This window comes from Leuciscus leuciscus (assembly GCF_965113295.1).
Source record: "Leuciscus leuciscus genome assembly, chromosome: 18".
In the NCBI taxonomy this organism is placed as follows: Eukaryota; Metazoa; Chordata; class Actinopteri; order Cypriniformes; family Leuciscidae; genus Leuciscus; species Leuciscus leuciscus.
The window spans coordinates 28801435-28816723 of record NC_138742.1 but is presented as its reverse complement, the minus strand read 5'-3'; the positions used below and the strand labels follow the sequence as shown (position 1 = coordinate 28816723).

General features: G+C 38.5%; 1 protein-coding gene across 7 annotated transcripts in view; it reads left to right on the top strand.

Annotated features, from left to right (window-relative positions):
- Window positions 1-15289, top strand: part of utrn (utrophin) — a gene marked incomplete at its 3' end in the record, with an annotated part of 239454 nt that overhangs the window by 73048 nt on the left and 151117 nt on the right. For all 7 annotated transcript variants that reach the window (XM_082144953.1, XM_082144951.1, XM_082144949.1 and 4 more), the window contains exons 35-45: window positions 1-3; window positions 339-509; window positions 605-772; window positions 2291-2419; window positions 5818-6066; window positions 6293-6465; window positions 10118-10268; window positions 11269-11444; window positions 11774-11909; window positions 13514-13663; window positions 14209-14391. The exon at window positions 1-3 is cut by the window's left edge and continues 126 nt beyond it. In XM_082144953.1, the coding sequence (XP_082001079.1) occupies window positions 1-3; window positions 339-509; window positions 605-772; window positions 2291-2419; window positions 5818-6066; window positions 6293-6465; window positions 10118-10268; window positions 11269-11444; window positions 11774-11909; window positions 13514-13663; window positions 14209-14391 (1689 nt within the window). The remainder of the gene's footprint in view (window positions 4-338; window positions 510-604; window positions 773-2290; window positions 2420-5817; window positions 6067-6292; window positions 6466-10117; window positions 10269-11268; window positions 11445-11773; window positions 11910-13513; window positions 13664-14208; window positions 14392-15289) is intronic.

Sequence of the window (15289 nt, the reverse complement as noted above, 5' to 3'; positions counted from 1 at the left end):
AAGGTCAGAGCGCACACACACTCGCTTTATTCGGGTGAAACTTAATATTCAGCTGGATATAATATATATTATGTGTGAGTGTGTGTATATATTGTTGCTTTTCAGAGGCAGAGAAAGTAATTACACCTTGATTAAAGATCACTGTGTGTGTATTAGGGTTCACATGACTAATCATTTGTAGTTGTGTGTAACCTGTAGTTGCCCAGTTGTCCAGAAAAGCGAATGTGTCTGGTGAACAACACTCGGTTGACATGTATTAGCAGACGCATTAGTGTGAGTTTGTGTTCGGGATGTTGTCAGGCTGTTGTTAAAGCTGTGTGTGTGTGTGTGTCTGACAGGCTGTGCTGTGTGAGTTGGAGGGCATGAGTGCTCGTGTGGACAGTGCTCGTGATCAGGCAGTGATGTTGATGACCAGCAGGGGTCCTGCGTGTAGAGAACTGGTGGAGCCCAAACTGGACGACCTCAACCGCACCTTCCACAAGGTGGCGCAGCACATCAGCTCTGCTCAGGTGAGACATGCCCACGGCTCACAGCGGTCCGGGAGGACTGACACTCGTCAGCGGGTGCAAACTAACTGTGTGTGTGTGTGTGTGTGTGTGTGCAGGTGTCTGCTGGTCTGGAGGTCACACAGGATCCACAGCAGGAACAGGTAGACGCTCGATCTGCTCCTCTTCTCTCCTCCTCACAGCTGCTGCTGTTTGAGTCCGACATACAGGCGACTGTCAGAGCACTGGAGCAACAGGACAAAACACACACACCTGATGACGAGAGGGTAACGCACACATCACACACGCATACACACGCACACACACCTGATGATGAGAGGGTAACGCGCACATCACACACACATACACACGCACAAACACCGGATGATGAGAGGGTAACGCATCACACGCACGCACACGCACACACCTGATGACGAGAGGGTAGCACACACATCACACACGCATACACACGCACACACACCTGATGATGAGAGGTTAACGCGCACATCACACACACATACACACGCACAAACACCGGATGATGAGAGGGTAACGCATCACACGCACGCACACGCACACACCTGATGACGAGAGGGTAGCACACACATCACGCACACGCACACACACACATCACGCACACACACACACCTGATGATGAGAGAGTAATGCACACACACGCACGCGCACACACACACACACCTGATGATGAGAGAGTAACACACACACACACACACACACACACACACACACACACACACACACACACACACACACACACACACACACACACACACACACACACAATCACACACCTGATGAAGAGAGGATATCACACACTCACACACACACACACACACACGCACGCACGCACACCTGATGACGAGAGGGTAACACACACATCACTCACGCATACACACACACACCTGATTTACCCCTTATTTAACACATGCATCATATGCGCCACCTATTAGAAGCTTGTTTTCTGCCATGGAATAAAAAAAGTAAATAAAAAAAGGTAATTGCAATTTTTTATCTCACAATTCTGACTTTTATTTCTTCATTATTAAATGCAAGTTTATGACAATTCTTCTGAGAAAAAAAATCTAAATTGTGTGATATAAGCTCGCAATTGACAACAAAATAAAATAATTTGTAAAAACAAAAGAAACTTAGTTTCTTAATTCCCATATATTTCTATTGCATTATTTCTATTGTTTTAGGGGTCAATTTGAGCCACATATTTTTATGTTCAAAATTAGCTTTTGTATTTTTTTTTGAGAACTTTAAATTCAACTAGATAAAGAAACGATTCAGGACATTGGTTTGTACAAATCTGAAGGCGAGTCTTCGATTTAAAGTAAAATTTGAGTATTAAATTTAATGAGTTCTCATGTATTTCATATTTTGGTTTTTGACAAGCTACAATAAATGTTTTTTTTTTTTTTACCTGACTCTTTGCTGTATTTCATTTTTACCTGACTCTTTGCTGTATTTCAAAGTGTTGATTTTTGGCAAATAGAATGGAAACCAGTGGAGGGATCAGTATGACACCAACACAGAAGTTTTAACAAAAATGTTATGTTCCTAAGTCTGTTCAAATGTGTTGAAACTTTGCATGCACATTCATGATCCAAACTGAAAAGTATTGATAAAATCCAAAGAAGTAAGTAGTAGAACCAGTGTTTCAAGCAAAATGACAAAATCGTATAGGGGCCGAATTGAGCCAAACACAACAGAAGTGTTGAACATCAGCTCCAGTAACAGCAGACGTCTATATTAAAGCACTGATGTGTTTTGTGTTGTAGCTGGCCGAGGAGAAAGCACATGTTGAGGAGGTGCTGAGGAGAGGAGAGGAGGTTCTGCTGTGCGTGTCTGATGAGGAGAGAAGAGAGGACATCCACAGGAGACTCCTGCTGCTCCAGACACGATACAAGGTCATTTCATGCACTCTTAACATGTCAAACACGTAAGGCCCGCTCCGAGTTTCAAGCCACTTTCACAGAAGCAAACCGTTAAATTGCGGTATTAACATATCTGGCAGCTGATTTCGGTTTCTTACAGGTATTGCTTCTATGCAGAGAAATCACCAAAAACTCTTTCAAAAAACTCTTGAAAGATGTAATTTACCCAAAAGGTCTTTCAGAAATATTAGGCTGCTACTATTGAAAAACTGATGGGCCACAATTTTTTGAGTTGAGTTGTGTTGATGTGTACGAATGAAATATACAAATTTACATTTACTGTTGCTTTTTATGTCATGTCTATAAGTAGAACATTTGACGTTAAAACCCTGCTTTAGGTTCCCCTCTTTGAAAAAAGACTTGTAGCATCAGAACATCCTAACCTTATGTATGCTCAATATTATGGCTATTTTATGATAGCCATAATAACTGTGTTATGACTATTTTGCAGTTACATTTATTGCTTTGTTAAAGCTATGTTTTGGTTGTTAAGGCTAAGTTACAATATTGTTTCAGCCGTGTTCATGGCTATGTTTATGGTTTTGTTCTGGCTATTTTAAAGCTAGGCTGTGTTAAATTCTGTTAAAATAGTTTCGGCTGTGTTACAGTTGCGTTACAAAAGTGTTTATGGAGGTTACAGCTTTGTTATAGCTATGTTTTGGCTGTTACGGCTTTGTTACAACAGTGTTTACAGCTGTTACGGCTTTGTTACAGCTATGGCTGTTACAACAGTGTTTACATCTGTTACGGCTATGTTGCAACAGTGTTTACAGCTGTTACGGCTTTGTTACAGCTATGGCTGTTACAACAGTGTTTACATCTGTTACGGCTATGTTACAACAGTGTTTACAGCTGTAGCGGCTTTGTTACAGCTATGGATGTTACAACAGTGTTTACAGCTGTTACGGCTTTGTTACAGTTATGGCTGTTACAACAGTGTTTACATCTGTTACGGCTATGTTACAACAGTGTTTAGAGCTGTTACGGCTTTGTTACAGCTATGGATGTTACAACAGTGTTTAGAGCTGTTACGGCTTTGTTACAGCTATGGCTGTTACAACAGTGTTTACAGCTGTTACGGCTATGTTACAACAGTGTTTACAGCTGTAGCGGCTTTGTTACAACAGTGTTTACTGCTACGGCTATGTTACAACAGTGTTTACTGCTATGGCTGTTACAACAGTGTTTAGAGCTGTTACGGCTATGTTACAACAGTGTTTACTGCTATGGCTGTTACAACAGTGTTTAGAGCTGTTACGGCTATGTTACAGCTATGGATGTTACAACAGTGTTTAGAGCTGTTACGGCTATGTTACAGCTATGGATGTTACAACAGTGTTTACAGCTGTTACGGCTATGAATGTTACAACAGTGTAGTGTTGTCAAAAGACCCGGTACTTCGGTACCAAGTCGGTACTAATTTTTTTTTAAACGTCACGGTACCAGGTTTTCTCAAACCCGGTACTTGATGCGCGTGCATGCCCGAAGCGCGTGCAGTTGCGTCCTCTTCATAAAAGCGCTGATGGCGATCGGCGGTCCTGCTGCTGATGTGGTGCTGATGTTTTTGCGCGTGCAGATACGTTATTTCAAATGGCGCGCGTCAAGCGCACTCATAATAGAAGCGGCGCGCTCGCTTTTCCATGTGCGTTCATGGATGCATAGCAACGACAGACGCCACGGGAGTACAAACGCTTGTGCGAACTGCGCTCTCCATGACGACGAGGAAGTGTGACATAGGCCTATTAATTGATTTCTAGCCCTTGCATTAGCTTTACTACTAGATATATTTATGGAGATGAGAAATAAAAAGCCGTCATTAATATCAGTCCGTCAGAAAAGCAGTTCTAGTCTTATTCTTGGCTGGATAACTCTTAGCAGGTTTAAAAAGCCCTTTTAAAGTTAAATATGAATACAGTTTTGGATTAAATAAAAGTATAGTCAAGTCAAATAAAACATTTTATCTCCTGTATAGTTTGGTAATGCTACAATAAGATACCATTCATTAACATCACTTAATGCGTTATCTAACATAACATTGAGTGAACAATATATTTTTACAACATTAATTAACGTTTGTGAATGTTATTTAATACAAAACACTTGATTGGTCATGTTTGTTCACTTCATTCATTGTGCATTAAATAATGTTAACAGAAATAATGTTAACTTTTGATTTTAAAAATGTATTTTTAAATTAACCCCTAAAGGAGAATAATTGCGACAGTATATAACTATTGTTTTTTTTGTTAGGTCATTTTATCTAATGTTATCTAACAAATGGAATCTTATTGTAAAGTGTTTTTAATACTACAGTTTCCATCTTTGTGATATACACTTTAATATAATTATGTAAATTTAATCTAAATTAAGCTTTGGTACCGAAATTGGTACCGAGAACCGTGGATTTTCACTGGTATCGGTACCGAATACTGAAATTTTGGTACCGTGACAACACTACAACAGTGTTTATAGCTGTTACAGCTTTGTTACAGCTATATGTATGGCTGTTACAACTGTGTTTACAGCTGTTATGGCTTTGTTACAGCTACATTTATGGCTGTTACAACAGTATTTACAGCTGTTATGGCTTTGTTACAGCTATATTTATGGCTGTTATGGGTATTTTGCAGCTACACTTGTCATTTGCGGATTTCTTAAAGCTATGCTTTGGCTGTGCTAAGACTATTACAACATTGTTTTTGATTCAGTTATGGCTTTGTTATAGCTGTGTTTATGGCTGTTACAGCATAATGATAATGGCTATGTTTACGGTTGTATAATGGCTATTTTACGGTGTTCTGAGTAATTTCGGCTTTGTTATAACTGTCTTTATGCCTGTGTAACAGAATTGTTCTGGCTATGTTTACAGCTGTGCTAAAACAATGTTTTGACTGTGTTAGCTGTGCTACAACAGTGTTTACAACTGTTACAGTTTTATTACAGCAGTATTTTTGGCTGTTATGGCTATTTTAACTGCTATGTTTGTTTTATTGTTTAGTGCTATTCTTTGGTTCTTTTAAGGCTGTAACAACATAGTTTATGTTTGTTTAATGCTTTGTTACAGCTGTGTTACAGTAATGATGCCTGTTATGTTTAAAGCCGTGTTATGCTATTATACGGCTATGTCAAGGCTGTTATGCTATGCTACTGAAATGTTTAAGGCTATGCCACATCTGTTTACGACTGCAACTTTCAACACCATGTTTTCAGCTGTATTACAGCAACATTACAGCTGATTTGCTGACATTTCCACATCAGATCTTATGAACAAAATGCTTTTACATTGTTAGCAAAGGCTGAATGTGTGAAAGCACCAAATGTATCACGCTAGATTCTTATATTCACTATTGTCTCTCTCTGTTTCCCTGCAGGAGCTTCATATCATCAGAACTCAGCCAGTTGTTGAAGTTGTGTTGGATTCATCGTCTTCTCCTCCGCAGAGATCAGAGTCATCCCTCTCTCCTCAGGACGAGGGGAGCGCATCCGTCTCCCCGTCCGACTATCTGCTGGACATTAATAAGGTTCTGCTGGCTATGGCCGACAACGAGCTGCTCCTGAACTCCTCAGAGCTCAGCGGAGGACTGTTTGAGGACTTCTCCAGCCAGGAGGACACGCTCAGGGTTAGACAGTGTCCATGACGTCCAAATATCAGTATACTAGTACAAGTGTTGGGGAAGCTACTTTAAAAACTCTAGCTTGTCAAGCTACAATCTACTTATAAAGTTATAAAGCTGCACCATTGATCATAATAACTTCCTGTTCATGAGAAGTCTGATATAGAGACAACACTGAGTGGAGCAATGGGTGTTTTCAGTTGTATTGACTTCTCTGTGTCTCTGTTTGTAGAGTATAAAGGAGAGTTTGGAGCGGCTGGGTGAGCAGGTTGAGGGGATTAATGAGCGCCAGCCCGATGTGATTCTGGAAGCTTCCAGACAGGAGATGGCACAGATATCTGATGCCCTGACACAACTGAACTCAGAGTGGGACAGAGTCAACCGCATGTACAGCCAGAGGAAAGGGTGAGTCCGGAATGACTCTGCATTCTCCCATAATTCCCTGTTTTTCTGCATCTCCCCGTTATGGCCCATAATCACAAAGTGAACCTGAAAAAAGCAACAACAAAAAAACGGTTTTGTATTTAATTTGCATTGAATGTTGAAAATTATTACATAAACCAATGACGGATATAGTTTTGAACTCTGTAACGTCTTTAGTTGAGGAAGGTGATTTATTCATTCTTTATTATACATCTTTTGAATTTAGTGTGTGTGTGTGTGTGTGTGTGTGTGTGTGTGTGTGTGTTGTTTGCAGTGGGATTGATAGAGTTTGGATTCCAGCTTACATTTCCTCATTTTCTCGTTATTGGAGATAGATTTCCTAATGTTATTTTGCCTATTCGTAACATGCTAATGGAGGAGTCCAGGGAAGGATGTAACCATGCATTCAGAATTGGGGTCGGCAAATGTAATAATTTAAAAACCCATAACAGTCCACGTCCTAATCTGAATTTTAGTTGGGAGGGGGATATACCCTCTCAATATCTGTGGAGGCTTGGGCTCCGAGTCTAGGAGAATCCGGAGAGAAAAGTGTCTAGTCCCTGGATATTATAAATGTATGAGGATGAGAGAGAAACTGAGACTAGCATCTCACTTCTGAACCCTTCATTAATACTGAAAAACATCAAACTCTAATAGACGTCTTAAAGCAAAATTAAAATGATGAATAATTCCACCAATGCTAATTATTACAGATTATTAACAAAGATTTTTATAACATCACAGGTTTTTTTTGGGGTTTTTTTTTTTTGTAAATGGCTTTACATTGTAGAACAAGCCCATAAATAAACATCATGGTGCCAAGAATATGCCATATCTCACGAAAAATATGTTTTTTGATGACATCATTATCATCTTGACAGTTAAGCACATCCTCTTCAATTCTCAATTCTACAAAAAAGGGTTATTATTGTTAAGTAAAACATTTCTGTTTAAATAAAGCGAAAGTAAATTATAAAAATTATAAAATATTTAAGTGCTGCCTTGGAAACCGAATTAAGTTGAAGCACAAACATTACTGATTGGAAATAAAATTAAAACTACACGTGAAATGAAAGGAAATAAAATAATATATTTTAAAAAGGATCATTTAAATAATATAAAAAAAAGCACATTACAAAATTGCAAACAATTCATTTTGTTCGTGAAAACTGAAAATATAAGACTAAAAGCAAATTCAAAATATTAAAAACTATGATAGTATATAATTAATACAAAAATAACAACAATGCTACAAATTATTTTATTATTTTGTATTCCCTGTACAGGATGATGGCTGTATAGAATCTAGTGAGAATAATTTTTAGAATTATAATTGCAAAAAAATTCAAAAGTAATTTTTAATGTTAAAGGTAATTACTGGACAATATATGAGTGTCATGAATATAATGTCATAATGCAAAAATAGGCCTAAAATAAGCTTAATTTTTTTTCATACAAAATATAACTAATTATATATTTCCTAAGAGTTTTGGGTTGAAATATGACCCAGACATGTTTCCTTGAGATTCACTTCAAAGCTCAGTTAATAATGTAAGAGGCAGGTTCTTCTGGAAGGTGAGCAGGATTTCGTCTCTGTCAGAAGTTTTCCACACCGTTAGACAGAAATGTGACCCAGTTACTCGCCCAGTATCATCGAGCTCCCTCTGAGAGACTTCCCTGATCAAAGACCAGTCAACCCCAACGCTGAACCATCTCCTCCATTAGTTTACCCATGATGTTCACCAGTAAAACCTGCTCAAGTTACTCAGTTAGAAAAGTGTCTGTGATGAAGATGGTTGCTAGTTTAGCTAGTTACAGCAGGTTCCTCTATTTTAGTAGTTTAAGCAGATCAGTTCCTTTAGTTAACCCTTAAAGACCCAGACAGCCACCCGCGGCTAAACATGACTATTACTATTAAATGTTTAATAACTTTTGAACCACTAATCCACTCTGTGTGCTTTAAAAAGAGGATATTCCCGACTTTTCAGTGGTATCACATAGTCGGACATTCGGAAGCTCTGTAGTGAAAGTGATTACGTCATCATGTTTTGATCAGCTTTGATTCGCCAAAAAACCCATGCGGTTTGTTGTTGAGTCAAACAGGAACGATATAGTCCCACCCCCGTGCCCAGATTGGTTGAAACTGTCATCCACTCAACCAATGAACATAGGTTTTGGTCTTTTGAACCAGCGATTAGCATGTTTCTTTGGGAATTTGAACAAACACAAAGTGAAAATAGTTTTTGCGTGCATGAAAACACACAAAATAACAGATTTTTCTCTCTGACAAAGCACAACACCACAAACCAAAAAACAAGTGTACACCAGCGGCACACATCAGATGAGGCAGTGAAATGTATGTGTTCAGACGAGTCGCTGCACGATGTCCCGGTGGAATCGATTCTGATGGAAATAAGTGGCGGAGCCAAGAGAGTCACTTTTGCTTCAGTGTTATTATATAACAATGCTTTTAATTACTTTAGTTCCTGAACTTTTTTGAGACACATCTACATCGTCAGTGAATAAAAAACACCAGTTTTTCACTAATAATGTTTTTCCTGTAATAATGTTGTAATAACTTGCTTGGGGATTGTTACATGAAGACAACATTTCATCTGGAAGTCTAAAACAGCCTAGTATAACTCGCTAAAGTAAAAACAAAATCCAAATTTCAGGAGGTTTTGTTTGAGTTCACAGTCAACAGGTGTTTTTTAATTTGTAAAATTTTTTTAATTCTGGTAAATTCATCCATTCTCAGACAAAATAAATTTAAAACTTTTAAATGAGCTAGATGGAAATACTAAGTTGTCCTGTTTAAAATGATATACGGCACCTGATGACTTTTTAGAAAAGATAAGAAAAGTACAGGCGAGTCTGGCGCCCCAAAAATGTTCTAGTCTTTAAAGGGATAGTTCACTTTGAAATTAAATTTTGGTATGTTTTAGCTTACCTCAAGGGCATCCAAGATGTAGGTGTCTTTTTTTCCGCAGTAGTTTCAATTTTGATATTTTTAGGTCAAACCGTTCTTGTCTGTCAGTCATATAATGCAGGTCTATGGTCACTGTCTCAAAGAGCAAGCACAGAGTCCAAATTAAAACATTTTCACAAAAATGTCATGTTTCCTAGAATATTTTGTTGTATGAATATCTAAACATACAATGTATAAAAAGTAAGAACAAACCCTCTGCTTTTAAACAACAAAAAAATTATTCTTAGTTCATGTATTATATTTTTATCAACACTTTTATATGGGTAAGTTTCATAAAAAAGCAAAATTTTTTGCAAAAAGCAGGATTCTTTCAGAAGATGTGCCCAATGTAACACTGAAAACCCGGAAACATGGAAAATTCCATGTTTGGGTGGGAAAGAGTTAAGATGTGATCTTATGATGAACTTGAGCGTCAGCTCGGCCAGCCGTGTGTGTCGGTACTCTCAGAGAAATGAGTGTCTGATGCTGATATGGAGTACTTGAGGCTGCTAGATTTACAATACATCTCTCGCTTGAGAATGAGTGAAACGAGTCGAAACGAACACACACTCCCGTTCTGTTTAATTGAAGAAATGAAATTCAGTGATGTGAGGATATCATCATGTTTCATCATGCTGACGTGTGTGTGTGTGTGTGTGTGTGCAGGTGTTTTGACAGAGCTGTGGAGGAGTGGAGGCAGTTCCACTGTGACATGAACGATCTCTCGCAGTGGCTGAGTGACACTGAACAGATCCTGGCGGACGCGACCCGACCGGACGGGGAACTGGACCTGGATCGCGCTCGGGGACAACAACAGGTCAGAGGTCAAAGGTCACACATCTGTTCTATAATCACACAGTTGTTAAAGACTTGCTTACCAGCAGTTTGTAGGTTCAAATCCCAATAAAACATTTCAGCTACCAGACTCTTTTATTTACAGTACTCAACAGTTTTGGACTGGAGCAACGGTAGGATCGTGTGGTTGCATGATGGTTGCCTCTCCTGTAGCTCAGACATGGCCTCAGTTCCCATCAAATCTACAGCTGGGATACGCTTTAGATGAAAGCATCTGACACTTGCATTAATGTCAATGTAAAAGTCATCATAATGTCAAACTCTGAACAGAAGGGCAGGAATATATATCACACAACATAATTATAGAGGGGAGTAATCTTTAATCATGGATGTTAATTGAGATCACTCATCATTCTGTGAGTCACCAATTCATAATTGAGTGATAATTATATGATAATTTAGGCAATGAGCACTTCTAACTCGCAATTAAAATGAAAAAGCAATAATTTCTAGCGTATGAGCAAAATAAGCCGGCATCAACCGCCATGTTTGTTCCACTGATGTGTGTATTGAGTGTTTTGAAGAGTCACACCGGCCTCTTCCTCTTCAGTTCACATGCTGAAAACTCCAGCGGGACATTATCATTAGACTCACGCGTGCTGAAGTGTGTTTCACAGTCTGGGAGAGCTTTTGAGGGCAGGTGTGTGTTCGTCTGTGTGTGCGTCTGTGTGTCTGTGTGTGTGTGTATGTGTCTGTCTGCGTCTGTATGTGTGCGTGTGTCTGTGTGTGTGTCTGTATGAGCGTGTGTGTGTGTGTGTGTGTGTGTGTGTGTGTCTCTGTGTGTGTAGAAAGTGCTGAAAGAGAGCGAGTTGAATGTGAAATTGTCCTCCAATACAAATTAAGGTCAGGCACATTTCTTGCCCTCAATTGCATATGAAGAGAATTGCCAACGTCATGTTTATCAGTTAAACACTCACAGGCCAACTGTCCATTAACCCCAGTGTCTTTGTGTGTGTGTGTAGGATCTGGAGGAGGGCTTGGCCTCTCATCAGTCTGTGATGGTGGTTTTGAGCGGGTCTGGAGAGCACATCATCGGTCAGGTGTCGTCCCCTGACGCCGCTCTGCTACAGGACAAGCTGGACGCTCTGAGACACCGCTGGACACGCGTCCAGAGACAAGTGTGCGACCGCCAGCGCAGGTTACCATCACCACAGCACACACACACACACACACACACACACACACACACACACACACACACCAGCCAAAATCACAGATCAATTGGTACATGTACAGTGGACATGAAATCTTCACACTTCTGTTAAAACAGCTTTTTTGTGATGTAATAAAAAAGGTGCTTCAACTAAGTGTGAGTTCAGGGGGTGAACACTTATGCAGTTAGTTATTCCACGGTTTTCATTTACTTTTTCTCTGAAATGTCACTTTGGCTGTCAGTGGCATTGCTAGGGTTGTAATTTGTACATTGTAATTTGTGCAAAAGTTCTGAAATGAATTATCTTGTTGTAGGTTGATGGGTGGAGATCCGCTCATGATGGATGTGTTTCAGCGGACGGCTGATCTGACCCAGTGGCTGGAGCGCACAGAGGTTACCGTGGCAACATTGCCCGTTTCAGCCACTGACAACAACCTCAGAGAACTCAAGGTTCGACACACACACACACACACACACACACACACACACACACACACACACACACACACACACACACACACACAAACTGACCTGCGTCATCAGCTGACTACAGTCAAGCTATTCTATTTTTTAACATATGTACTCATTATATTATATATTAGGGATGCACTGATGCCACTTTTTCCAGAACGAGTCCGCACCGATACTTTTATGTTTGATACTCACCGATGCTTGTATTTTCGTTGCATTTGTAATTTTTTTAATATATTAGGTAGAGAAACCAAAAGAATATGAATCATATCCATTGGTTTAATTTGTTTTCATGCTTAATTATGCACATTAAAATGTACTGTATTGTAAATAATAAAACATTATTAAGAACATAATTAAAGAGAAGTAAACAGTCAGTAATAAAAATAAGAACAAATAATCAACTTACAATAAATATAATAGAACAAATATGAAATAAATAGTTTTTCAGGTGGGTCTCACAGCAGTTTTCATGTACAGAATTTGAATAAAGTAATCAAATGTAGAATAATACTGCGTAGCCTTCACTGTACAAATTAAATATAGATGGATCTTTATAAAGTTATAAAAGTCATTCAGTCAAGAGCAGTGAGTGATTTCTTTGTCTTTTGTTGTTTGATTAACATTAAAACACATCAGCAGGATTATTAGGCTGCCGCCCCTTTAAGACCGAATAAACGGATCCAATTTACTGACACACGCGTTTTATTTCTCAACTGTTTACATTCACTTAAGACATAACTGACTGTGTTTACCAGGATACTGTCCAAGATGGGCGTTTTACATAATTGTGTGTGAATTAGTCAGTTCAAGCGCAAGAAGACGTGAAAGAGAATTCAATTCAGTATTCAAGCGCTGTCTGAGATATATATATATATATATATATATATATATATATATATATATATATATATATATATATATATATATATATATATAATTTTTGTTTTGTTCTTTATTTTATTTATTTAATATATTTCTTATTATTTTGCATTTTGCATTTTACATTTATTTTTATTTTAATACTATTTACACATTTTAGTTTTAGTACTGGATTACTAGTTTGGTTTATTTTGTTTTATATACTATATTTACCTGTTTTTAGTTAATACATTTTATGAGGACTGAACAGAACATTTCCAAAATGATCTAAATGACTAAACAAGCTAGTAAAAAAATCAGTATTTGATTTAGTTTATCCAAGTTAGTTCTATATGATGATTTGATGCTTAATGAAACATTTCTGATTATTATCAATGTTGAAAACAGTTGTTCTGCTTCATATTTTTGTGGAAACGGATAATTTTGGGGGATTTTTGATGTATAGAAGGTTCAAAAGAAAAGAAAAACCTGACCCCAGACTTTTAAACAGGAGTGCAAATTTACTCTAAATACATCCAATAACACACACTAAAACACTATCAATTTAAAAGCTAAATAAAACTCTTAATTGATTACTCTCTAAAACTGCTGCTAGTGCCTCATAATGTCTGCTTTAACACACTACCCTCACTCTCTCTCTCTCTCTCTCTCTCTCTCTCTCTCTCTCTCTCTCTCTCTCTCTCTCTCTCTCTCTCTCTCAGGCCTTAACGGAGGAGATGGATGGTCAGAATGAGACGTTGTCATGGCTGAATAAAACTGGCTCTCAGATCTTGTCAAGCTCCAGTCTGAGTCCTCAGGACAGAGACATTCATGTGAATAAAATAAGGCAGATCAACATCAGTTGGAGTAAAGTACGCAACAACTCCATAGCACACAAACACACCAAAGTCTCTCTCTCTCTCAATCTCTACCTTAATATCTCTTTTTGTGTCGCCCTCATGTTTTCACATCTACTCTGCTGTCTGGTGGGCACAATTTAATGATGTCAAATGAGACACACACAATAGAGCGCTGCAGTAATGATGTATTTTTGTAGGCCAACCCCGTACTTTTGCATCACTCTGGTTCCCTCAACAAAAACCCAATAGGATTTTTGTATTATTGCAGAAGATAATCTCTGTGACTAACAAAAGTTTATGATTCTTACAGGTTTTGTTCGTTACGATAATCTTTACAAATAAACACAACTTTTATGAAAATTCAATTCAAGCGTATTGTAACTCCGGACGTGGCACTCTTCTGGTAATCAGAGTAGGCTCAGTGGTAGACTCAATCTCAGAATGGTCATTTATATGCTGATTAATCTGCCTGGCTCCTACACCGGTCTGTCAGCACTGCTTTACGTGATATGGCTGTGATAATGATGTGTAAAGAGTGCCATTGTGTGTGTTTAAAGGTGAGTGGTAAGTTGCTGGATAAGGTGCGTGAGGTGGAGGGCCGTCTGCAGACGCACACACAGGTCCAGGACGAGACCCGGCTGCCGTCCTACAGCCAGTTCCAAGAGCGCATGAACAGACTGGGAGACTGGGTTTACATCTCCAGCCAGTCTCTGAGTGACGTCACACCCACTGAGAGACAGGTCAGACCATATATATATAAATATAAAAGCGACTCATTTCAACCTCCTTTCTGACCCTCTGTCTGAAATGATCGGTTTTAAAGGGGCGGCTCCTTTAAGGCTTGTCAGTAAAAAAATGAACCAGTCAGTATTAACTAACATGGTCTAGCATCCATGTAATGCTGTAAAGTCATTAATGTCCTTTAGAACTGTAATACTCAGTTTTTGTTGTTGTCATAATTTTTTTAACAGTATTGCATTCTAGTAAATGTTTGTAAATGTTGAATATTGACAATTAAGCTGATTAATATATAACATCAACTTGTTTGGGACGCTGGGATCCTTCTGAAGCCTCTACAGAGACGCGGTGTTGGCAAATGTCAGCCGTTAAGTGACTGAATGCCAGTGGGCGGGGCCTGTGGTGCGATGATGTAAAACCATTCGTCAATGTCTTGATCTGGAGGCAGTCATATGCAAATATATTTGCCCGTGTGATGTTACAGATCCTACAATATAAAAATGAGCTCTTTTTGGTGCTTGATTAAATAAATGCTTTGTTTATAATGAGAAGGACATTTTAAACAATGAATTTGCAGGATGTTTTAATGGTACAAAGACCTCTAAATTGTCAAAAGATCAAGGCAAATTTGACCCCTTTAAAGTTCCTCTAGAAATCATGCTAAATTATTCTGACTTAATTATGTCCTTCTAAAAACCTTATGACTGTCTTCTGCTGAACACGACCAAAAATATGTTTTGAAGAATGTTAGTAACCAAACAGTTTTGGTGACCATTGACTTACATTGTTTGAATAAAAAAAAAAACACGAGACACATTTCTTTTGTGTTCGATCGAAGAAAGAAACTCAAAGTGCTGGAATGACATCAGGGAGAGTAAATGATGACAGAATTAAATTTTT